The 25,848-nt window shown below is 47.1% G+C and overlaps 1 protein-coding gene across 1 annotated transcript; it reads left to right on the forward strand.

The window, feature by feature from the left end:
* Nucleotides 1-1,087: 1,087 nt before the first annotated feature.
* Nucleotides 1,088-9,908, forward strand: LOC144174939 (antimicrobial peptide microplusin-like). Its single transcript, XM_077703934.1, has 5 exons — nucleotides 1,088-1,240; nucleotides 4,171-4,232; nucleotides 6,301-6,390; nucleotides 8,711-8,737; nucleotides 9,692-9,908. The coding sequence occupies exons 1-5, from the start codon at nucleotides 1,162-1,164 to the stop codon at nucleotides 9,761-9,763; spliced, it is 330 nt and encodes a 109-aa protein (XP_077560060.1). The 5' UTR covers nucleotides 1,088-1,161; the 3' UTR covers nucleotides 9,764-9,908.
* The last annotated feature ends 15,940 nt before the right edge of the window (nucleotides 9,909-25,848 follow it).

The raw sequence follows: 25,848 nt of genomic DNA on the forward strand, positions 1-25,848 counted from the left end.
GCCCGGATGAGAACACTCTTGGTCTAGATTACAAGAGTGGCTGGCGGGCTGCAGGAATCGAGCGCTTACAGGTCCGAGAACCGGACCCGCGACGGAGCTCGCAGGGGCTGAAAACTTTAACCTCATTGAGTGGGCGATGTGCGATATTCCCAAAGCCTTATTATTACTGATTCCACCACCAATAAGAACCTTCACCAATAAGAACTTCTAAGTCCTCTCAAAAGTTTTCCACTTTTGGTGCAGCCGGAACCTAGACGGACGCATGACGCCAGATGCGCGTCCCCCATTAGGACGGAGATCAAAACACCGCTATTACTCAATCGACCACAACAGCCATCCCCGTCATAACATTCACCGATTGTGGTCGCAGCAACGTCAAAGCACATCGTTTTACTCGGGAAGTGCGAGGGCCGTCGAGACGAGCTTTTGTGCTCGACGACGGTGAGAGCGTTTCCGGTCGTCCGCTTATCGACCACCGCTTTCGTCGGTGCGCTGTCCCTGCGGTGCCACCTCGTTATAGCGCCTCTGACACGCGCCTATGCCGACCGCCTCCGTTAAAACAGAAAACACGTACACGAGCACGAGGAGCACCGGCGAGCGGGGAACAATAAACGGCGATTTCTCGACTCCCCGCCAGAAAATCCCGAGCGGCCGAGTCGTCGTCGCCGCTCGCACTTCCTTGTGGCGCCTCGGCTCTCGCTTTGCAACGCCATGACTGACGTTGCAAGGGAAGCGAGAAGCAAGCAACCCCGCGGGTCCTCTCCCCCGAATTGCTGCGCTTGGCGCAATGGCGACGTTTTATTTCTGCTTCCTGCTTTATTTGGCCCACAGCGTGCCGATGAGCGCGCGGAGCCGTCCTTGAATCGTACATCGGAAGCAGGTTGAGCGCTGACTAAGCGGGACTCGCGACAGCACGCGCAAGCAGCGTGCGGGCTTTGTGGTTGGACGGTCTGTGTGCGGCTGGCCAGGGGGACCAATGGGGAGCCGTGACGGAGCCCATCGTCATCCTCAGCCAATGAGAAGGAGCGCGGGTTTCCGTTATTTTCCGAACCCCGTGGGCGCCTAAACGTGTATATAAGCACCTGGGTTGTTGCTAGCAAGAACGTCTTCAGCCCTACACCTTCTTCTAGAGCCACCAAGTATTTCGACTAGACGGTCACCATGAACGCTGTCGTTGCCTCCTCGCTCCTGGTGGTCGCCCTCGTGGTTGTGGCTTCGGCCCATCATCTGGAACTCTGCAGTAAGTTTCGATACGGCGATCATCAACCTCCTGGGCTGTATTGAGGGACAGCAGAAAAAAATGGGGCAATAGCCTAGAGCTGTTCATAAGTTGGGCACGTGCATCCCCCCACCCCCATTGTATGCTATTGAAGAAAAAAAAATCTCCTGTTGCTTCCCTTCCCCTTTTCCACTCCTTAGAAATTTTAAAATAATTTTCTTGGCCAACAAAAAAATCAAATATGCTGAATGCCAAGTGTGTAGCAGTCTCAGTTACCTAAACTTGCTGCTCAGCTCCAAAAATGCGATACCGCACCACCCATGGGTGCAAAACGCAGCACGAAATACTTACATACGTATGATCGCCGTCGTTAGGGATTTGCGGGGAACATATCTCTCCGACCACGTTTTGAGCTGCGGCTGGGAGGGAGTACAACACGTTTCAGTGAAATGGGTCGTAGACTGTGTCAATTGTATTCGCAATACAGTTAAACCTGGATGCAACGAACGTCTATGTTACGAATTCTTGGATTTAACGAAGTTTCGCGATTCCCCATTTCCAGCCCCATTGAAATCGATGTGTTTGCGACCTCTATGTGACGAAGGCGTTGTGACGGTTAACCGTTATGTAACGAATTCGCTACGATGGTGGGCCTTTAGTTTTTGCACTTTTTTTGAAAAACCAGCTAACGAAATGCACGAATTTAGTGAATGTCGCCCGCACGGCAAAATACTGTGCATTTCCATGTGTGAGTACTGTGTCTGTTAGATACTTTTGAGGTGCTAGGCCTGCCTATCCGCGTTTAATCGCGCGTCTCCACTGCTACCTCTGGTTTCGGTTCATCGGTGATGAGTTCTACTGCCATAAAACGAAAAGTTTCGTCCTTTGAAGTCACCCTCGCAATTTTAAATTCCGTTTGTGCCGGTGAGAACGAGGAACGTCGCCGTCCGGTATACGGTATCTCAGATAGCACCCTCTCGACAATTTTGAGCGCAGAAAAGAGCATCAAGTTCCAGAAAAGGCGCCCTCTCAGCAGAAGTTTGATTCTTGAAACTTGTTAAGACACCGAAAAGTGTCAGAAGGCAGAACGTTTGTGAATAAGCGGGGTTAGTGACCTAGCTTCTTTGCAGCGCTGTATAGTGCCTAGCTCAGTTTTTCCCAGATAAATAAATCCTTGAATGGTGAGTTCACCTTCAGTGATGCCCAGCATTTTGGTTTTGTTTCTGCTTCATTCCCGCGAGCTTTAACTCGAAACCTGCATGTAACAAAAACCCGCATGTATAAAACAAATGGCAATTTTTATCAACTTCGTTATATCCAGGTTTAACTCTAGAATCTTCAAATGTGCGAAAATAGGCAGCAAGCCAGGAAGGCACATCCCGTACCGATTTGAACACGTAGTACAAGCCTTCACACGGTAACTGCGTCCTCACGCCGGCAGTATTCGAATGAAAGTATGGTGGTCGAATAAAATGTATATCTTTGCGCCGCAAAGTTTCGATCGAAAACTAGTACATCTACACAACAAATTAATTTACCGCGCCGTACTCTATCTTGCCTCAGGAAGTTGTACGTCTGGATAGTTTTAAACGCTCCAGGGCAATGAAGCTCATCTCTAATTACTTGTCGCGTGCACACAATTCGGATATTTATTAGTTCTGTCGCTGTATGATACAAGGCCCATCTGGAGCATCCCGCAGACTTGAAATACATTTTCTCTTCTTTCAAATAACTGGCTCCACTGAAAAGAGCTCAGAAAAAGAGGAGTCCGAGGCCCGTGAACAAACGTGGCAGCCCAAAAGCAGTCGTTCACAGTTAAATTACAAACCCTGCATCCCAAAGCTACTGGTGAGCTCGCCCAGACGGGCCAAAGTCGCTTCTACGTTGTGCTTCAGTGGGTAGCCCTTCAGCCAAGTGCGATTAGGCCAACAACGTGACTCAACCGAACGAGTCGGGGCGTAGAAGTTTAGCTCAGTGCCGCACAAAATCGATCGCGTAAGGTTAATAGTCTCAGGAAACCATGTTAAAACCGAGTGATGTAAAGTTGCCCACACAACTTAGCATAGTTCGAACGAGAAAATGAAAAGTTAATGATGATGAACCTTATGATTTTTCAGTGCGTGTACCAGCCAGTTCTTTGGCCGATTAGCTCTAGTATACAAGTTACGAGTAGTTTGATTTACCAACTTGTCAAAAAATACGACAAAGTCGAGTTAATATTTTTTTTTAGATTCCACGATAAACACGTTGGTGGTATACTCATCTGCCACCCAAAACAAAAATGTTGGGAAGTAACTGTACCTAATTAGCTTTAATTCTCAAATTAGCTTTTAGAGTGATCACTTTACACCCTTGGTTTGAAACTACGACTAGTGCCTTTGGGGTCTCCGAAAAATTAATCGCCTTTCAGTAAAACGGAACCAGACGACCGGCGGCGATCGGCAGACAATACGAGAAGGCCTCTCCGCCACATCTCCCTCTCTTCCCTTCCATAAGCAGACATATGCAACACATGAAACGAAAAGAAACGAAAAGGAATCCTGAACTTGCTGCCAGCACAGGTACAGACTCATACAATTCGGATCACCTTTGGTTATCACCTACAATCGGAGGCATCGTATTATGTGAATAATGGCTTGCTTTGCTTTGAATAAAGAGTCAAGAAACAGTTAGGAATTCGGCAGCCCTTTGCACATTGAAGAAAGCTGTGATGCTACGTTGTCAGTTTGATACAACCTTACTTATGGTACATGACAAGATTAAATCGACACCCCCCCCCCCCCCCCATTAAAAAAAAAAACTAACGTCGCTACGTTAAGGCCGAAATAAGGCCTTTATAGCCACTATCGTAGTCGGGGCAAGACAACGAGGATAAGGTACGCGGGGAATCATTATCAGGGCTGGGCTGAACAGGCCATCGCTAAATATTTCTTTATTTTACGCGTTTTCAGGTAAGAGCGACGCGGATCTGGTCAAGGAGTTGGACTGCATTAAGGGGATGCTTTCTAAACAGGTGAGTTCAGCTCATTTTCTGGAGGCGCCACAATATTTCTCAAGCTGAGTTAACAATCGAAGGTCATGTTGGGATTTTTGATTTGGCAATGACTGCTCAGTAGGCCGTAGTATTTAAAATCGCTCAAAAGGAGAGTTTAGCAAAGTGTGTTTGTCGTTGATTTCATATAATTGGCTGCCTTTATCATTTACTGTCATGCAGTGTCCTCACGCAGTTTATTTTGAACTCCAAAAGGAAGAAGCATATATGCATTACAGCTAATACGAGAAACCATAGCTTCGCTTTGAAAGCACTCCTTTTTCCACTATCTCAATTTTGTGCTGCTTAATCGCTGACAGAGGCGGGAGTAATATACGCAGCCTGATAACGACACTGTTTTCGCATAGTCGAGATGTGAACTGAAAGCAGAAAAAAAAAAACAATAGTGCACTCTAGACATGCACCAGCTGCGGAACTCCCCGCGTTCTTCGAAGCTCTCAAATTCTATTAAGAAATCAGTTCTAACCCCGCCAGATCCAGATTATCTGGATTCCTGAGCACTCGTCCCATCCAGGGAACGAGGCGGCCCACAGTTTCGCCCGCTAACGCGTCAACCGGGCGGTTGACCAATCGTGCGTTCGAGGGTCTAAGGAGCGTAAGGTTACTTTTCAAGAGATTACGTCTCACTACAGAAATGAAAGACTAGTTTACCCTGCCCCTCATGATTCATTAACGAAAATCCGGCAAGCGACATGGAGGCAACTCTAATCTCATGCCTTCCTGAACCCTTATAAATTGGCCCTAATGTACCCAGGTCTGTACACCCCAAAATGCAGAATGTGTGAGGCCGAAAAAGCCGACCTAGCTTACATCCTATATGAAAGCCCTGAGCTCCAATATAAAGCCGAATGGCACCTGTCGAACCAAAGAGAATGGGAGAATGCGGTGACCAGCTCCGAGCCTAAGACCCAAATTCAGGCCGTGTACTGGGCTTTGGAAGTCGCCATTCTGGCCACCTCACCGAGTCAGGAAGAAGCTCATCAGTAATCTAACAACTAAATGATTGTTGACCAAATAAAGTTGTTCCTCCTCCTTCTCCTCGAAGCCCAGGCGCTCTTCCTGCGCCCACGCGATGTCACCGCGATTTCATGGCGGCCATTGGCCGACTTCAGTTTCACCATTATTGCTGCGATTGAAGACGGCCAATGGACGCGATTTGGTAACTACATTAGAGAAGAGTTCAAAAAAAAAAAAAGAGCCAGAAAACAGTATTTTCAAATTTTGTGGTTTAACGCGCCAAAGCTGCGCTACGAGGCACGCCGTAGTGGAGGACTCTGGATTAGTTTTGACCACCTGGGGATCTTTAACGGGCGCCTAAATCTCGACACAAGAGCGTTTTTTTTTCTTTTGGCCTCAATCTGAAAATCAGTCACTGCTACATTGAAAACTTTTATCATCGGCGATGAGCGAATCCCAGAACGATGGTCTGTGCTTGCAGTGACTATACCTTCCTAGTGCTTCCAAGAACGAAGAAAAGATGCAAACTGTTAAATTATCCCAGCTCGTAGATTGCTTGGCGCGCCCCCTCCCTCGACCACCCCGCCCCGCCTTCAGCTACCCGTCTAGCCAAAGCAGCTTTCGGTGAACCTCCCCGCCAACCCCAATCTGCTTTCACCTTTCCCCTAGAACTAGCGACAAGCAGTACGCTTTCTACTTTATGTGTGTGGAACCGAGTTTCTTCATTATGCAAAATATGAATCATACTTTTTACTCTTATCGATTCGTGGGCCGGCCGATAGAAGGAGACACATCTAGTCGGTTTCATGACCCGCCCGAATGTCAAGCTCCCGATAGGCGAGAAAGATGTTTGAGCGACGGCAAATAAATAGATTCAGTGGCTACGAAGTGGCTTCGTGGTTTTTAAGCGTACTTATCTAGTACGGAGGCCCGATAAGGCTTCCAGACGGTCGTATAGCATTGGAATGGGCAGGTAACCTTCTTCCTCCATACACCTGCCATGCCGCTTCCAAACAACATGAGGTCGTGTAATAGTGCCGCTGAATTGTAATGGGCCTCCTTTTGTTTGCAGACGAACGCAGCTTTCGATGAGGCCGTGAAACAGCTGAACTGCACCGACAGGGCGTGCGCTATCAAGAAGCTCTGCGCTGGAAACGACCTGGTAAGTCTTCCTGGTGTCCTCCTTCTTGATACAACTTTTTGAGGGAGTAGTGCTACTCCTTCGCAGATAAACGGCTTCCGCAGCGTGGTATTAGATGTTAAAAACACTATGCGAATGTAGAGCACGGTAATTTTCTCCTGTTTCTCTGAAGAAACGACGTGTTATAAACGAAGAACGACTACTGAAATGAAACCACAGGGATTGCGCACGCACAAAAAAAAAACAGCAAAGAGCGACCAGTGCTAGCCCTCAACAAAATAACCTAAGAGACACCACTGAATGCGCTTCCCCACAATGTGCCTTAAGGACGAATCGTTGAGCCTACGGATGCAGTTTAAGATATGGCGAGCCCCGACATGATACCTTACTGCTGGGCTGGAGCACATCACGCAATACAAAACGCCGCGCCCGGAATGACTAATGACAAAGAACAGATCCCGATTTTTCCGGTCGAACCATATGGTGGACTTGGCCATTGATCTACTTTTACCAATTCAATAGCAATGATTGGTCTTTAAGGGCGCTGTCTTTACGTATATACAGGGGGGGGGGGGGGGAAGGGAGTGAGTGGCAATAGTTCATGGGGTGCAACAGAACTATCGCGTAGTTATTTTTGTTCCATGTATTCGCAAGTTTCAGGCTTTGAAAAACACCCGAGCCTTAAAATGAACGTGTTATTTTCACGGCATTGCGATTACTCAAAATAGCTGAAGCAATTAGGCAAACAAAATGCAGCAGTTTTCTTTTATTTCCCGCGGCGATATCCATGTTCCGCGGCGATATACATTCGGAACCTCGTACCATTAGCATGCGATACTGTTTAGCTTCCTGAATTAAACTTGGGTGTAGCATAACGAGCACTTCATTAAGTTTTGTAGGGAAACCCCAGCCGTGCTGCACGTAATTCATGAGGCCCTGGAGGCCGCTTGCACTGAGTAATTTCGCGATTCTGCCATGAAGAAACGCGAAAGGCGCGACTGCGCCAACAGCGCATAGAAAGAAAAAATAAATAGATGGTACCAGTGGAGTGAAGGTGGCAGGGCTCAGATGCTGCGCATACTGGGGCTGTACACTCCAAATAGCTACCGATGGTCTGCTGCACCACAAGTCGCACAATGCACCTGAATGTGCATTCGTGGGGTCCAAAGAAAAAAATTTCACAAATTGCAAGGCGGGACGAGAGGTATGGTTTATCAAATTTTATCTGCGCTACGCTATCGCGAAATGTACAACGCCATCTGCGCAGACCAGATTTTTCTGCTCAAATCTTGTGCAGCGCAGCGTTGATAGCATACGTTGCTTGACTGATCGCCATGATAGGACAATCAGGTTGTTGTTGTGAATCAGACTCGCAGGCAGTTTTAAGGGGCCATGAAGACAAAATACGTCTTTGTTTGAAATACATAGCTTTTGGTAATGCACTCGGCTCGATTCCACCCCGAAACATAGTTTTCACCTTTAAAAAAATACAAACTTTGAAATTTTAAATTTCGCGCTACACTACGCCAGCAGTAACTTAAAAGAGAAATTACTAAAACATTTGGTTACTAGTGTGTCAACTGCACGTTGGAATTCAAGTAATGTAGATTAGCGGGGCGTAAGCCTGCTGGCGCCAGTGGCACAAACATATCCGTGTGACGTTAAGACATAAAAGCGGCCTGTGAGTGGCCATTGCTTCATCTGTTTTCCTTAATATCTGCGGAGTTACGGAACGTTTGCGTCAAAATTGGAACTATGGTTACTGCGCCAATACAGTCTTCTTAATGAACAATATCGTAGTTTTTTTTCATGGTCCCTTTCAGAATGTAGCCCTCTGGTCCCAAATACAGCAATTCATAACTAATATAAACGGATCTTTATGGGCCGTAGGTTAACTTTCAACGTTGGTAATAGCGTTTATGTTGTTTTATTGGTGCCTGAAAAGTCCGGACTTCGTGTTAATTCGTATGTCCGGTATACTTTATCACTGCATTATTGAGTACCCACTTTCTCAGTTATTCGTTAATTGTTGTTATTCTGTATTGCGTGAATACCTAAGTAGATTTGCTAGCAGATATTATTGAGCCAGTAAAAAAAAGCCACAGCGCAATTGTTCGCTCATAGAATTTAAATTACTTGTTTGCTTGGGTCACTGATTCCTCCGTATGGCTTGCCTGCGATATGCAGTTTCTCATAGTGGGGTGAACAAAAATGTTGCATTCAAACATACATTTTAAAAAAAATCGATTTCTGGGGCGCAAAATCTTATCAAGAAGAAAAAAGAACTCTGTGTGCTGGTAAAGATGGCTAATCAGCTCTTTTGTATTCCTTCTCCAAACAGGAGGGTGCAATGGCCAAGTACTTCACGGTGAGTACTAGCTCCTCCAAGCGATGTAATTGTGGACTTCCTCATTCTTAGTTTACTTAAATTGATTGGGTCATAAGAGTGTAGGGGATTTTAAGCTTTGCTTCATTTGCCCTGTGTAACAAATGCCATGAGGCACAAAAAGATGCGGCCCCCTCAGCATCAGTACGACAGCATGTTTATAAACAAGAAGGGTGGGAGGCGTTCAGGCAGTCACACTGGAATGCCTACAGGTTTTCAGCCAACGTTATATCGACTGCAGTTGTTACTACCGTTGACACAGCAACGCCTACACTTGTTATATGTTTACAGTAGTCATTGCCGACATAATCGACACCCCCGTCTTGCTATATCTTGTTATGAATGGCGTATATAGACATATTTACGTGGACAACGGGCTGTAATTTCTGCGTAATGTAAAAAACCATGTAATCGAAATATTCTGGAACCTTCTACTGTTGCGCCACATATCCCAAGTGCAACTCCGGTGCCCTAATACGTGAATGAGACTTCTTTTAGAACCGTACGGACGCACCCTATGCATATCTGAAAATTTTTAATATGAAATATCCAGAGTACCCGCTGAATAATGTTATATTAGACACCTTTTTTTTGTGCGGTGTACGAGCTCACTGTCAAATTCTTGAGCTATCGCCCACGACCGAAGATACTCACTATCCAGGAGAAATATGTTCCAAATGTGGGGCCGGCCAACATACCGCGAATTGTAGATGTGGCTCGTTAGAAGCAACTTTGGCACCTCGCAAGGGGAAAGCTGCTAAGGACCCTACTTTCTTCGTAGCTGTTTAAAACATTGTACAGCACCTGTTACCAAACGAAGACATTTCTATAAGTGAAGTTTGCCTCTTGTATGGTATACGATAGCACGATGAGGGCAGAATAGGCGCTTCCACTGCTTGAGGCTTTTCCTAATGTTGTCTACCCGCATATTCGCAGGCTGCGCAGATCACGGAGATCCACAACGCGGCCACCGCCTGTGACCCCGATGCTCAAGAGCACAAGCACTAAGGAGACTAAGACGGGCCGGCCATACGTGGTCCACTGGCCTGGCGGCTACGTCCTTGAAAGACGCACACGCGATGACCTCAAACGACAACCAGCAGTTTCTCGTTTCTTTTTTATGCACTAAAGAAATAAAGTATTGCACTTTTCACGGCCGATGGTTATCCGCCTAATGCGAATACTTATTATCCGAACATTACAAAATTAATGTCGCAGAACTCGTGCAACGCCATCCTGCTGAATGCCGCCGTTTTGGCTACGTTTCAGTGCAGCAGGTTTTACTAGACTAATAGGCACCGGATGTTGCCACTATCTGTCCAAGGCTTTGACATCATATTTCTTCGCAGGACAACCAGCAATATCACATGTTAAAGAAAACTTTATTGCGACCACTTTTGCTCGCTAACAAAAGCGGTAAAGCGTACGTTTTATAAGTGCTGATTCTGCAAAGCGTTTATGCCGAAATTCAGAACCTTAGTGGTACTTTTATTACAAGCATCATTGCAGAGACCAACGTCTATAGAAAGAAGCGGTTTCATTAATTTATTCATACGGTGGATTGGATTCACTTATTCAAGCGGTGGATTGAATTCTGGTTTCTACACCACTTCGATGTCGGCATGTGCATTTCAAGAAGCCTGGTTTTTCATTTGGTCCTTTATCATTCTTTTTTTATTGCGCTATTATGCCTTAAGGCATAAAGTCTACATTAGAGGTATAAGTTAACTCCCTTTTCGCGGAGATATGCGACCAACTTTAATACACTTGCGTAAAGTGCATTTCCACAGGTAGCTGCAATGAACACTGCGTTGTATAACCCGTCCTCGCACATGGGTTTAATTTGTCCTGCTTCATAAGCAAAGAATATGAAAGATACTGGTTTTTATAAAACAGCACAACCACTCTCCCTGCCTGTCCAGACAAGGCAATGCGCACACAAAGTGTTACCAAAGTCCAAGGACTCTGGTGGTACTTTTGATTCCTAACGCCGCGCAAAAGACACCGCTTGCTCCTTGGCCATGGCAGTGTGGCTGCGTGCACACCTTCGCTAACACTAATAAAAAAGACGCGGCGGGGTACACCGCGGACGTATCGTACATACCAATGCCTTGGGGCAGCCTCGTCTGGAAAAAATAACATTCGCACTTACCAGAGTGGCGCAATTATATAGGTGCAACCACCATACTAGGAAGAATACCGGCTACCCTCCCCCAGCGCATCATCTGGCCACTCTTCCTCATCGGATGGCCAGTAGCACCCACTGCGACGTCTGCGAGGTTGAAGAGACAATTTAGCACGTGCTTTGTCGTTCTCCCCCGTATTCATCGGAAAGAGGCGTGTTGGCCGCCGAGCTCAGCCGATTGAACAATCAACCATCCACAGTAGAGACCATTTTAGGGCATAGACCCCTGCCATCGACTTTGCAGGAGGCAACAAAAGCCCCTCTATGTTTCATGAAGGGCACAGCTTTAGATGAAAGACTATAGTGCCCGCAAAGGGACAAACATTTGTACGCGTCTCCGTTCCTATCCCCTCCTTTTCGCCTGCCCTCTCTTTTGTCCCCTGAACCCCCCCCCCCCCCTCCGTCCCCCCCTCTAGTGCCGAGTAGCAATCTTGGTGCCGCGAAGCGACCACCCTGCTGCGGTTGAGCCGCCAGGGAACGGAGACGTGAGAGCCCCGATCGAACCCCTTTAATGGTGATGACTGATAAAATGTACAATGATGATGATAGTGCGGCGGTATGTGCCAGGAGCTCCCTGTTCTACAATTCTCAACATAGTCCCGGTCACAAAAGATCCAAAGAACGTAATGCAGCAAATGGCTCCTGGCTTAAACATAGCACCGCAATTCGTTGTGAAACGCTAACGTTCAGGCCAGTTCAACTTTGAGAATCTTGTTATTCCACCGTTGGTTACTTGCTTTCTTCCGGCGCGTCCAGGTTGGAACCCGCGTTGCTTCCGACGTGTTAAGATTATTATAACTTAAACAGTATTTGCTGTGTTCACGGGGCCGGTGGCCATTCCGGTAATCCCTCGTGGCTGTATTGGTTAGCAAAGCTTGTTTTGACTTCGGCATGGAATGCGTCTGATCCCTGGCTCACAATCACAATTCGTAGGCTTTGGCTCACTGGACATGTCGGTGACCTGTAAAGCCTAAGGTGGTGTCGGCAACTGCCTCAATTCTTTAAAAAGCGAATGTTCGCGCTCACGCATCTAACATGTCTTATCTGGCTCTGGGCAACTTGGATGCTTGCTGGGTTGTCCTTGATCCTATAAATCCACTTCAAATCCCTTAAAGGGGTCATGCAGACAAAATTCAACTTTGTTTTATTCGAAATATTTAGTGTTTTATAGGGCACTAAGCGCTTGTTCGGCAGCAAACGAAGCTTTTTTCACTGATAAATTAAACATTTTAAGTCAAAATTTCAATTATCCCGCTAATTCGTGCATTTTCGTGACGTTGACAATGACGTCTTAAGAGCAGGGCCTTAAAATTATAAATATGGTCTGCTGACCGGGGATACTCCCATCTCACAGGCACCCGTTTGATTATCTTGTTTATCGCCCACTTCCATAGACGGCGCTGCCCCAGGCGGCACAGAAAGTGTGTCCCAAGACCGGCCCGTCTATGGCCGCTTTCTGGCATGTCCGGCCAGCATCCAGGTTCTGGCAGCCACTGATCATACGATGAACGGCCAACATTCGGCAACCAGCGCTTCGGTATTTCTCTGGCTGCCCGTGTTCAAACGCATAACGGCAGCTGTCCGGCTGCAAGATATTCAGTTGCCTTTCGGCTGCCGATGTTGAGAAAGAAATCGGCCGGAGTACGGCTTTAGGGCATCCGTGTTTCCTTCGGGAAGCGGTGTTCAGCCGAAGCACGGCAAGCGACCGGCCACAGGATATCCGTATTCTTGTGGCGGTTGGGGTTCGAAAGGAGACCGGCCGTAGCGCGGCTGCCGCGCATCCGCTCTTTCAGCGGTGAACCGCGCGTTCGGCGGCAGAATATTCGTTTTCTTCGCGCAGCCGGTGTTATTAAGGAGACCGGCCGACTTACGGCCTCAGAACGTACGTTGTTCATTTGGTTAGCGGTCCTCGGCCGAATTACGGCAAGCGAACGGCCGCAGAATTTTCGGCAACCGTTGTTCAAGAGGAGACCGGCCTTCGTAAGGTATCAGGTTATACGTCATTATGACAACAACGGCGCGCGTCTGGGCACCGAGAATTCATGCACAGACGTGCTTGGAAGAAGACCCGCCGATGTAGGACCGGTTTTTCCCTGGGTGAAGAAAGAGCCGTTAGGGAGTCGAATGGCGCAGACACGTTTTTCATCCGCTCGGTGTTTATGCGTTTTAAATGAACGAACCTCGTTTGTCAAACAGTAATGAGTGTTCTAGGTGAATGGGCAGGGGGCAAGGACTCACTGGACATTACCAGGGAAACGTTTAGGCCATCGAAATGCCATTTATTGCCACAAGAAGACTGTGCCACACCGACGGGTGAGCTAAGCCTCGCCAGTCATAGCCACTACAAGGCCTCGCCCGCCGGTTTCGTCGACGCATCAGCTCGAGGCTATTCGCCCCCTCAAGAAATGGAGACCAGTGGAGACATCGACCTGGCAGCGATGTCCGACCCGAGATGGCGGTGGTTCACCGAAATAAGTGGCCTTAAAGGGTGTCGAGCAAGCGGCCACCACGCAGGAGCTCAACCGGCGCCATGTCAAGGACTCCCCACCAAAGAAAGGCAGGGCGCGCCAAAGCGCATGTTTGCGGCTATTCTTCTCACAATAATACTGCGAAAAACAATGTGCACTATATTGTTTGTGATAAACGTAGAAGAGGCTAAGCTCGTGCATTGGTAGGCTCAACTTCGTGCATTGCACTATGTTACTTCATGGGATTTTATGACTGCCTATTTAGAGACAAGTGTTATTTTGAATTTGCCATAACAACAGAGCCTTGTGAATCACAAAGCCTGGATGTTAATTTAGTTGCGGTGTTTGAAATTGAGATTAGCTACACTTGGGATATGACTCATTTGGTTAAATATAATCGCCAGCATCCTAGCAAACACGGATTTCGTCAGGTTTTTCTTGCTCAACGCAGCTTGTTGAGTTCACGCACGATTTGGCTCTAGCAATAGATAAGCTTAAAGTAGCTGACTATTTTCTTGTGCGGCAAAAAAGCATTTGCCGGTGTTTCATATCAGCTTCTTGTTAGTACATTCCGGGCAATAAACTGAATGAATCGGTTATTGCATGGATAGCCGAGTATACCTCTCTAAGACAGCAGTTGGTCGCTCTCAATGGTTGTTCGTCCGGATATGTTCCCGCGACCTCAGGAATTCCCCAAGGCTCAGTTGCGGGCCCTCTTTTGTTTGTGTGGCCTCAAATATTTGTTAAAAATGTTCGCGAATTCGCGAATAATTGTGTAATTTACAGGACTATAGCGAATGAACGTGATTCCGAATACTTGCCGCATGATTCAAATTAATAACATCCTGGTGTGCTGATCAGAAAAGTCGTTGAATCTTAAAAAGTGTGTTAACGTCAACTTTACAAGAAAACCTTCGTTCCAATTGAATGCGTATACAGTAAATTACACTGCTTTAAGAACGGCCGGGGAATATAAATAACGAGGAGTTTATTTAACGAGTTGTTAGAGAAACAGGCACGTTCACAACATAAAAGTTACGGCTGCACGTGTTTTTGTCTTACCGAAATAAAATTTCAGCGAACCTCACCCTAACTTAAAAGAACAACCGTATTTCACTCATGTGCGCTCAATGTAGGAGTATGCATGTGTTTTCTGGGATCCCTACAGCAAAGAGCTGGTTGATACACTCGAAAACATACAGAATAGGGCAGTGCGATTTGTATTAGGTATTGGCACTGTCAACTTAGGATGAGGGAAAGTAAAATTAAACTTAAATGGTAAGACGGGAAAGATCATAGACGAAACCTGAAGTTGAAATTTTTTCGTAATATCTATTAATCGAAAACTAGAATAGAAGGGGAGGAGTATATCCAAGCGCCATTCTACATATCCCAAAGTGGGATCGCTAGCTTGAAGCAAATTATTAACTTTCCTTAAAGGTGACGCCTTGCGCGATTCATTTTATTTTAGATCAAGATGAGAGTGTAATTATCTTCCACGTATGATTTATCCACTGTTTATAATGACGATTTTCACCACGCTTTGTAGAATTATTTTGTTATTTGGTCTCATATTTGATGCTTAGTGTTATGTATCTCCCTGCTGTAATGCATGCAAGGGCAAGCAGGTATCAAATAAATAAATAAATAAATAAATAAATAAATAAATAATAAATAATTAAATAAATAAATAAATAAATAAATAAATAAATAAATAAATAAATACATAAATAAATAAATAAATAAATAAATAAATAAATAAATAAATAAATAAATAAACTTGCGGAGCCGGAAGTTCGCCTCCGACGGGTTGAGAACCCTACGCATTCAAACTTGAACAATGAAATATTTATTGCTTTATTCATTGCAGTATGCAAGGTTTGCTGTATGAATACTAAGTTATTTGTTTGAAAGAAAATATGAAACTCTTGTCTTACGCCTTTCCTTGCGTGAACACAGAGGGACACAACTGCAGCCATCTGAACAAGGGCGTCATTCGCAACACTTCTAGAATTTTCTTAACGTAGTACGACTTTAGAGGAAAATTAAGTTCTTTTGGACTATTAAGGAGTGTGCACGTAACTCATGAAAACAACATAGAAAATATATTGAAACTGAAAGTACTTCTTTGATCCCTTCTAGGATCAGCCCTGTGAAAGATCATCTGAAAAGTTGATCGAGTAGAAAATTTCTTTGCAAGAAAAATGGGCAAATTCTGGACATAATTTTTGTGTGAAGTAAATTATATTGAATGCTGCTGAGTGTTTTGTGCGGTACCGAACCGCTTCATAAGGGCATTCACACCAGTTTTCTATACAAAAAACTGGTCATATAGCTATTGTAAAAGTAGTTGATTTAGTCAGAGAATGAAAGTATTGTCTCAAAAGAAACTGCCTAAAAGCGGCGCTTTCATCTTTGTGAAATTCAACCAACTAAAGTATGCGCCTTCCGCTGCCCCCCCCCCCCCCCTCCTTCCTTTTTTATTACAGGTAAGCTGCCCCACAGAAGATATCAGGACCTGGACAATACATCTATTCCAGCTCTGCAAAGAAATGAATATTTGCTGTATTCGACAGTAAAAGAGGCACAGCAATTAAAGGAACGACCATATTTGAGCACTGTTCAATAAATTAATTTTGGTGTAAACTGACGCTGATAATTAAGCCAGGCTGCTCTGAAAGCTGGACGGCTGGTGGTTGCGCGCGGGCTCACTTTGATGTGGGTGCAGTGGACCCAAAATGGTGGGTTTGTGCTGCTGCACAGCGCGATTGAGTCATCTGCTTGCGCTGCATGCAGTGCTCGTCCACCGGCCTCAGTACAGTTAACGTACTGTGGCTGAACTACAATGCCCGTAGCACGGCCGAATTTCCGGCAGCTTTAGTCCGGCTGGAGTCCGACGACCGCATCTCGGCTGTCCTCCGGTGGCCGTACTTCGGCCGCACACGGGTGGCTTTGGGATGGCCGGAGCCCTACGGCTGGAATCTGGCCGTATGAACGTAAGCCGGTCGACTGGCCGGCGGACACTGGCCGTTGGGCAGTGATGGGAGTACGGCCGTATACGGCCAAAATGCCCACATTTGGACAAGGGCCGAACATGGCTGCCGGAGAAAGGCCGGGCAGAAAATCACCGGGCAAAGTACACCGGCTTGAGTAAGGCCGAACAGTCCTGTGCTGCCTGGGGCAATACCGCTGGAAGAAAAGTAGGGAAGAGAGTGGGACGTAGGGACAGTAATATATCGAATTAGAATGTATAACAGAAAAGGGGGGGGGGGTAAACAGGTGTGCAAGTGCAGGAAGAGGGGGAAGCGATGGGAGTTTAAAACCGGGGTGGAGGGGGGCTAACCCGTTAGGTTAGTTAAGGGTAAGGCAAATAAGTAGAATAACACGGGCAAGTCGGTTGGTAACAACCGACGTCCCGATAGAAAGGGGGGGGCCTCTAGTCATCATCATCATCATCATCATCATCATCATAATTATCATCATCAATGCTAGTGTTCGCACTTTGCTTCTGGGCGGACATCTACACCTGCCGTATGTTTATTAGCATTCACACTATTCGTGTCCTAAAACTTCAGCTATGACTCGACAAACATGTTCACGTAAACGACCATGTGTCAGTTGGTCAGTGTTGCTTCAGACAAGTCCAGCGCGTCAGACGGCTGCGTTAGCGGTGTCAGCCGGCAACTTGCCGCACTAACTGTCGTGTTTACGTGTTCGTCCGTAACCTTCCTAGTTCACCCCACAATTCTTACTGCTATAAAAAATGTACCTCACATTTAAGCGCAAACAACTTGTTCGGCAAGCTTATCAGCCCTGCCTAATTTGCGTTTGCTTTTGCCGGCCTCAGTCAATCGCGCAGTAGGGCTTATGGCATCATAGGTTCTGTTGCGGAAAATGAGCTAGTGAGTCGCATGGCCATTCCATTTTTTTCTAATTATGTAGTTTATTTGAGCGAAGTTTACGCTAAAAGTGGTGTCAGTACGGGCACGAGGTAATCTTTCGAATGAACCAAACTTGTGTTTTGTCTGCATGGCCCCTTTAAAGGAGTACTGACACTAAATTTCTCGCTTTCAGTTTTTATGCTGTAAAGAATACCTATTGGCCCAGTAATTACTAAAATCGAACCGAAAGCCGTCAGCCGCCAACACAGAATTAATTATAGCCCGTTTATTCCAACCAGTTTCAAATTCGGTCGCCGTGCGGGAAAATGGCCGTTCGAAGGCGAGCCTGCAAGGGGCCAGTCTGACGTCACGGTCTCACCCGTGACGTCAGGGACGTTTGCCGCATCGTCTGCTACGATTGCACATGGTGCGCACTCGTCCGAGCAGTCGACATGTCGTCTGAATCGTCAGACTCGGATGAGTCGCTGCCACCCGACAGACAGAGCAACTTTATTTGACCAGGCGATTAGGCCGGCGACGTCTTCGCCGTCGTCCGTTTTTTAATATCACTGCGGCTCGAACCGGTGCAGACTCATGATAGCAACAGCTTGTCGCCACTCTTATAATCAATCTGATCGCGAAAAAGAAGTTCCACATGCGAGAAAATAGATGTTAGTGTGGCGAAAAAGTGTGCTAGGGGTTGTTATCAGCGCTAAATTTAAAAGCGGCGTTCTGATATTTGCCACAATGGTAAGCCTTCGCTCACCGGCAGCGGAGGTTCGGCGCTCCGACACAGCCCTGCCGGCTCCGCGGTGCGGCGAGCGGCCGAAAGATCGCGCCACCTGCGCGCTAGAATGAAAACAGGCCGCGGCAGATGTCTTGGTCACCGATCGCTGAAACGGCAATTATCGCCAAAATAAAGCTCAGTATGCGAAAAAGGGGATGATAGTGTGGTGAAAAGTTGTGTAAGGGATGGTCATTCGCAGTTGTACAGATACTGGCGATCAAATATTCGCCACGATACTAAGCCTGAAGTTCCCAACACCCAAGCTGACCAGAGCAACGCCGAGCCCGCTGGCTTGGGCGACAGTTGGCCGCCGCACACGAACTCAGTCCACGTTTAGCGCTGCATGTCGTCGCGTGGAAAATAATGCACCTTGGCGTCATCGTCGATTTGCTCGGACAGGCTTCCACGCGCAGTACTTCGCATTCCGCGAGCTTGCCATAGCACAACTTGGGCCAGCTCGGCGACGCGCACCGCCGCGTCGCCGCGGGGCGCGTCGACATCGCGCACCGCGCAGTACCGGCACCGCGCGGTTTTCGGCACCAGTGCAAGGGAACACCATGCGCCGGCCACAAACTGAAGAGCAAAGACGTCGAACACGCAAAGTGCGCAAAGTTTACAAGCATTGCTCACACACCTACACCCGTACGTGTCCTGCCTAAACGAATATCACCGACAACAGCAGCGCAGGATATCGTTTCCGGTTCCGAAAACGACTATATGACGTCACCCTGAACCGGCCAGACACGCCGGCCGATGTTTCGTTACTCCGAAAGCGATTTCGCTAGTGCTGCCGATTTGTGGAAGCTCGCGGCCGGGACAATCAAAATCGATTCTAGATGTGATTCCGGCCTCGGATCGCTGCAAAATTTTTTGTGAGGCATCTGTACAAACTAATGAAGCCAATTATATCATTTCTTAGGCGTCAAAATTTGGTGTCAGTACTCCTTTAAGTGCCCTTGCTTCCGTTCCTTTTGTGGTGTGACGTGCGATCGATGCAGCCCCTGGAGATAGGACAACAAAGATGCTGTGTAGACTCCATACAGGGTCCCCTTTTGATTCTTCGTTGCGTGGCGCCTACCTACTCAGCACGCAAGTCACTCCTGCCGTTGTCTGATTCGCAGGACTCGGTTCCCGGACAGAGCCTTGAAGCGTCCATCCAAGCGAGGTCTTTATAGCTACTAAACCTTGCACTTCATCACTGCGAATAAAGTCTCCTCTCATTATTGTCCACAGCTGGTCGGATCCTATGAGTAGGTAGATTCCTTGGTCCACCCATCCTTGGGGACAGTCCGTTAATCAGCAATTGGGTAACATAAGTTTCGGACATGTTTCACGAAAGCACCGTTCATTGCCTTACTTGGGGCGTTCGGGCAAATCGTTGGTACAGTAATTGCACGGACCATATGCTCGGCGTCGTCAAACTGGAGTCGCAGCTCAACTATTTTGTACCGCCTTTCTTTTGAATGGGCACCGACGCAAATGCATTTACAGCTACACTAAATTTTTTCACCCCTAGCAAGCATACAGTCGGCGATTTTTTTGCACGATTGTTCCAAGCGTGATGTACTTTCACGCTGAAAAACCACGCTTCCTAAGCATGAGTCACACGATGCGTAACGCTTGCGAAGCGTAAGTAAATGACATTTTTGCACGCTTGTTTTAGGCGTGGTAAACTATCACGCTAAGCTCTCACGCTTGCCAACCGTGACTGGCTATCGCCCTAACGCTTAGTGAAGGTGAAAAAGAGAATTTGTATTTACCCTGCGCGGTGATCTCCAGCTGTGTATAAAACGCCTCTTTGACAATCAGAAATCATTTAAAAACAGGGCGGCTGAAAGAAGGCAATAGTTGCTGTGTCGTATTTGTGGTCTGGGTAGCTTGCAGCCCCGCCAAGCCCACAAACCCGGCATATCCCACATTATCTTCCTTCACCTTGCTTTTTAAATGATTTTTGACGGTCAGAGAGAAGTCTTATACACAGCTGGAGAATGCCGCATCAGGTAAGTACCATACCTCTTTTTTACCTTCACTAAGTGTTAAGAAGGTCGCCAGTCACGGATCGTCAAGCCTCACGCTGTGATTTCGGCACCAAAATTTAGAAGTGTTAGCAGAATAAGGTGGTTGAGGATTGCCTCTAAATTTCGGTTGTGATAAACCTATGCGCCTTTGAAAACATTGCAATAAAAACTTTTATAAAGCATCTTGAACAAGTGCACCTAACGAATCCCATGCAATTAAGCCTGTGATGTGTATTCTTTAGGCGTCATTACTATACATTTGTGAAAGAAATCAAGTGAGAAAGTCTGTGAACATTACTGGGAATGTTGAGATTGTGAATCAAAGCTGGTGTACAACACAGAACAAGAAATTTAAACAAGTTTTAAACTTGACCTAAACCTTTTATTCACAATAACTTACAAGAATGCTCGCACACATAGAGATCCGAGAAAGACGAACTACAAAATATGCTCCAGATGCAGATGAGTTCTTATTACCACTGTAAAGCAGAATCTATATATATATATATAAGACAGAAAATAAGGTTTGGCAGTCAAGAGGTCGTGGGTTCGGATCCCACCCGGCGGGCATTTTTTCACCACTTTCTTTCTGACTAAAAAATTCTGCATGTGTTTCTATGACCCACCACAACCTCCCCTTTGCTTTCCGAGGTTTTCTTGACTGCCAAACCTTATTTTCTGTCTTATTTCACCGAGCCCCTCATTTCCCATTCTGATTCGCTATATATATATATATATATATATATATATATATAGAAAATAAGGGTTGGCAGTCAAGAAAACCTCGGAAAGCAAAGGGGAGGTTGTGGTGGGTCATAGAAAGAGATGAAGAATTTTTTTAGTCGAAAAGAAAGTGGTGAAAAAATGCCCGCCGGGTGGGATCCGAACCCACGACCTCCAGAATACCGGTCTGGTGCGATAACCACTACGCTACCAGCGGGGCTGTTTCCCCAGCACTTTCTCGGGTATTTTATGTTAAGGTGTTTTTGTTTCCTGCACTTGGGGGTGGTAGCCAGCGCCACTCGGACTTTCTATGACCCACCACAACCTCCCCTTTGCTTTCCGAGGTTTTCTTGACTGCCAACCCTTATTTTCTGTCTTATTTCACGGAGCCCCTCATTTCCCATTTTCTGATTCGCTACATGCTTAGCGAGGGCCTCTGTTCTGGCAGTCTTGGTGCCAAAGGGAGCTTAAGAGGGTTCAACGCTGGTCGACCACTCTCGACATGTCGTAGACACTCGAGTCACGACCCGGGGGTTAAAAAGAAGGTCCCCTTCACCCCGAGTAGTCCGAGTGGCGCTGGCTACCACCCCCAAGTGCAGGAAACAAAAACACCTTAACATAAAATACCCGAGAAAGTGCTGGGGAAACAGCCCCGCTGGTAGCGTAGTGGTTATCGCACCAGACCGGTATTCTGGAGGTCGTGGGTTCGGATCCCACCCGGCGGGCATTTTTTCACCACTTTCTTTTCGACTCAAAAAATTCTTCATCTCTTTCTATGACCCACCACAACCTCCCCTTTGCTTTCCGAGGTTTTCTTGACTGCCAACCCTTATTTTCTGTCTTATTTCACGGAGCCCCTCATTTCCCATTTTCTGATTCGCTACATGCTTAGCGAGGGCCTCTGTTCTGGCAGTCTTGGTGCCAAAGGGAGCTTAAGAGGGTTCAACGCTGGTCGACCACTCTCGACATGTCGTAGACACTCGAGTCACGACCCGGGGGTTAAAAAGAAGGTCCCCTTCACCCCGAGTAGTCCGAGTGGCGCTGGCTACCACCCCCAAGTGCAGGAAACAAAAACACCTTAACATAAAATACCCGAGAAAGTGCTGGGGAAACAGCCCCGCTGGTAGCGTAGTGTTTATCGCACCAGACCGGTATTCTGGAGGTCGTGGGTTCGGATCCCACCCGGCGGGCATTTTTTCACCACTTTCTTTTCGACTCAAAAAATTCTTCATCTCTTTCTATGACCCACCACAACCTCCCCTTTGCTTTCCGAGGTTTTCTTGACTGCCAACCCTTATTTTCTGTCTTATTTCACGGAGCCCCTCATTTCCCATTTTCTGATTCGCTATATATATATATATATATATATATATATATATATATATATATATATATATATATATATATAGTAAAACACAAAGATACGGGATGAGGGACTCGGTAAGGACAACTGTCAAGGTAGCAGTCGTTATTGCCACGGCTATTCCGTTTTATTAGATGCGACTGCATCTCATTCACTCGCCTTGTCCCTCCATACGGCGTTCCAAGGCTTGAAGTTGGTATTTGGACTTGCTCTTGTGACAGCATGAAGCACAATAACATCATTTGTATACGTGGACGCGAAATTTAAACGAATTTACAGAAAGGAAGATATTAAAGTTGGATGTTTTATCTCAATAACTGATCAATATGTGAAATCCTGGATGACAAATGACACATCAAATTGGCGCCTTGATGAGACCGAACACAGAATATACAACCCTCATCCGCATCGACCTCTTACGGGCTGCGAGCAGTTGACGGACACTCGCGCGCGTACTCGGTGAGTGTCAGCCCTCATTCACACAGCCGTTTTTCACCCCGTCACGTCACCGTCTTCAGCCATGTTGTTGTTGTTGAACACGTTTATTTCACATTTTGAAGCCAATCTAACGCTGCTGTGAAAGAAAAAAAGCAGTAAACGTTTCGTCGTTTGATCACTGGCATCGGTCGTGACGGGATGTGGTTCTGGCAATGTGTCCGAGCCGGGAACCGGTGGCAGAAGCTTCTGCATCATCCATAAACTGGTTTAGCGACCGCCAAAGTTCGTTGGCGACCGCTGCAGTTGTACACGGGGGTGGTGCAGCCCAGCTTTGAAGGGAGTTCGGCCTTATCTCACTCGGGAGTGAGGCCAGGGCCCGAGCTCTGGGAGCCGACTACAGCGGGCAGAACCACAGGAGGTGTTCCAGGTCAGCCTGGGTACCACAGTCATGGGCCACATTTTCGCGGGAGATTTTTCCGCGAAAACGGTGCGACGGTGACGGGAAGCCGAGCTCTAAATTTGCGTTCCGTCAACGGGACGGTACAACGCGTGGTAAACCAGCCAATCAGAAAACAAATTTTTACGGCTAAATTTCGCAAGAAGGGCGCACACGTAAAATCTAAGCCATTTTCTTTATTTTTCATATTAAGCACGCTCAATTCAAGGTAGACGACCCTGTACTCTGACGGAGAGCTCCAGTACGAACGCTACTCCGTTTACGTCTCTGTCGCGGTTTTTTCACCTGACGGTGCCGTGACGGTGAAGGTGACGGCTGTGCGAATGAGGGCTCAGGCGACTGCCGTAGCACCCTCCTTTTTTGGATGGAATAGCACGTGACTGTTTACTTGTTTGCTTAGCGCTCACGTGCCTTCCACGCGCATGCTCAGGAACATTATTTTATCGCTGATATCGCACACAAAAAAATGAGAAAAACCCTTAGAGTTTGCACGAATGATAAAACAGGTCCGAATGAAAAAACTGAAGTCATATTTGGGTACTCTCAGCAAAGTACTCACGTCCAAGCTTGCTGTCGTCAATAGCCTTGCAAGCAGACTCAAATTTTGCGACGGAAATCAGAGGTGCCAGGCGTACATTTCACTTCAAATTATCGTGTAAAAGTTTTTGCATGAGAAAATGCAGAAGGTCCCACAGCCATATTGCGGTAGAGGTAATTCACGGTAACTTTAGAGTGCTCCGGACATTCATTTAATAGTGAGAGCCTGAATGTCCAACGAGACCAAAGATCCACCGAAACGGAAGGTCGAATCGAGTCTGAATGTCCAACGAGACGAAAGATCCAACGAGATGAAAGGTCCAATCGAGCCTGAATGTCCAACGAGACGAAATATCCACCGAGTTTGAATGTCCAAAGAGACGAAAGATCCAACGAGACGGAATTTTCACTGTTGGACCTTTCGTCTCGTTGGATCTTTCGTCTCGTTGGACCTTTAACGCTGAATCTTCTGTGATAGTGGGTGCAGCACCGGAGGGCCGCTAAGTGGTTCGTCTTATTCCCCTTCTGGGAATGCCCGGTGGCTAAGGTCACGGGCAGTGGCATGCGCCACCTCATTCCCAGTTAGGGAAGTATGTGCTGGAATCCATACAATGCGGGTCTCTGGCAGTTCTCGTCGTTGTTGGAAGATGGCAGCTGCAAGGCCGGTGATATTCCCCGTTGCAAACCGTCGGCAGGCTGTCTGTGAGTCGGTGAGCACGGTAATGTTGGAGCTTGGAGCGTCCACCACCGCTAATGCTATGGCCGCTTCTTCAGCTGCACTTGTACATCCGGTATAAAGTGTTGCTGTTGCCAGTGTGCTACCATCCGCCCTGGTGGGTTACACAGTTTTACGAGCCTGAAGATTTGATTGGGTGCCGCCCCGTGGCGATACACTCGTGTGCGATTCTTGTCCCCATCACCCTGTTACTGGAGGCTATGGAAGAAAGAAAAGCATAGGGGAGGTCCAGGCGGCCACCGCTGCCACGGCCGGTTGATCAAAGGTGCGCTGTCATCCAGCGGCCGTGCCGGTGCATTGGGAGAAGTGTGGAGGAAGTCAGATGTTTTTTTTTTTTTTTTCACGCTCACTGGGGACGCTTATCATCCGGTGTCGTAGCAACGGCGCCGAAGGCCGGCCAACCGAGGCTACAGTGGCTACAGTGAACTATTTCACTCCACGAGTTCACTATACCGAGGCCCTACGTCACTGCGCGGCCCAGTCTGCAGCCGATGGTCGGCAGGAGCAGACGAATCAGGCGATAGTGGAGCGAGCGATTACAGAGATGTATTGATTATGAGGGTTTAACGCTCCGACGCTTCACAGGCGACGAGGCGCGCCGTAGTGGAGGGCTCCGAATTAGTATTGACCACCTGATAATCTTTAAAGGGGCCATGCAGACAAGATGCAAGTTTTGTTCATTCAAAAGATTGCCTCGTTAGAATCATAATTACAACACTTAACGCACACTTCGCTCAAATAAGCTATATGATTAGGAAAAATGAAATGGCCATATGCGACCCACTAGCTCATTTCCCGCAACAGTACCTACGATGTCATATGCCCACCTGGGCGATTGGCTGAGGCCGGCAAAAGCAAGCGCAAATTAGACAAAGCTTATAAGCTTTCCGAACGAGCTGCTTGCGCTTAAGTGTAATGCGTATTCATTTTACAGCAGTAACAATGGTGGGGTAAACAATGAAAGTTGCGAAAAAACTTTGCTCAACGGCAAGCCTGCGCTCTGTCGCTCCAGGCTACTAGGATACCGCACCGTCCGTCCCTCTACTGACTTTCAAGATATTACTCAATATTACCGGTTTAACGACAGCACTTCCCTCGTCCACATACTAAACTCTCAAAAAAACATCCCCCTCGCGAGGGGCACGATCAAATGCAGAGCATTTCTGCGGGGGGGCGCGCCTGCAAGTCGTATGGATTACGTATTGGTTGATGTTGTTGTAATTGTTGTCTTCCAGCGTAGACATTGTCGATGAAGTCGATGGTGAAACGTGCCGTGAACACCCTGCCGTGGATATGACGCAACGTGGAGCGGCTATGACGCAACGTGGCGCGGCTATGACGCAACACAATCCAACACAATCCACTTTAATCCAATCCAATCCAAATCCAAGCCAATCCAAGCCAATCCAATCGAATCCAATCCAATGCCCCTCGCGAGAGAGTGTTATAGCGCCGAAATCGCCACCACGCGAACGCGTGATGCTGACGTCACGATCACGC

The sequence above is a fragment of the Haemaphysalis longicornis genome, unplaced genomic scaffold (assembly GCF_048455015.1).
Source record: "Haemaphysalis longicornis isolate Haplotype H1 unplaced genomic scaffold, Haemaphysalis longicornis Haplotype H1 scaffold_1, whole genome shotgun sequence".
Classification (NCBI taxonomy): Eukaryota; Metazoa; Arthropoda; class Arachnida; order Ixodida; family Ixodidae; genus Haemaphysalis; species Haemaphysalis longicornis.

Coding starts and splice junctions, on each gene's coding strand:
- LOC144174939 (XM_077703934.1), top strand. CDS start 1,162: ATGAACGCTGTCGTTGCCTCCTCGCTCCTGGTGGTCGCCCTCGTGGTT. Junction 4,233..6,300: donor AGGGGATGCTTTCTAAACAG/GTGAGTTCAGCT, acceptor TTTTGTTTGCAG/ACGAACGCAGCTTTCGATGA. Junction 6,391..8,710: donor TCTGCGCTGGAAACGACCTG/GTAAGTCTTCCT, acceptor TTCTCCAAACAG/GAGGGTGCAATGGCCAAGTA.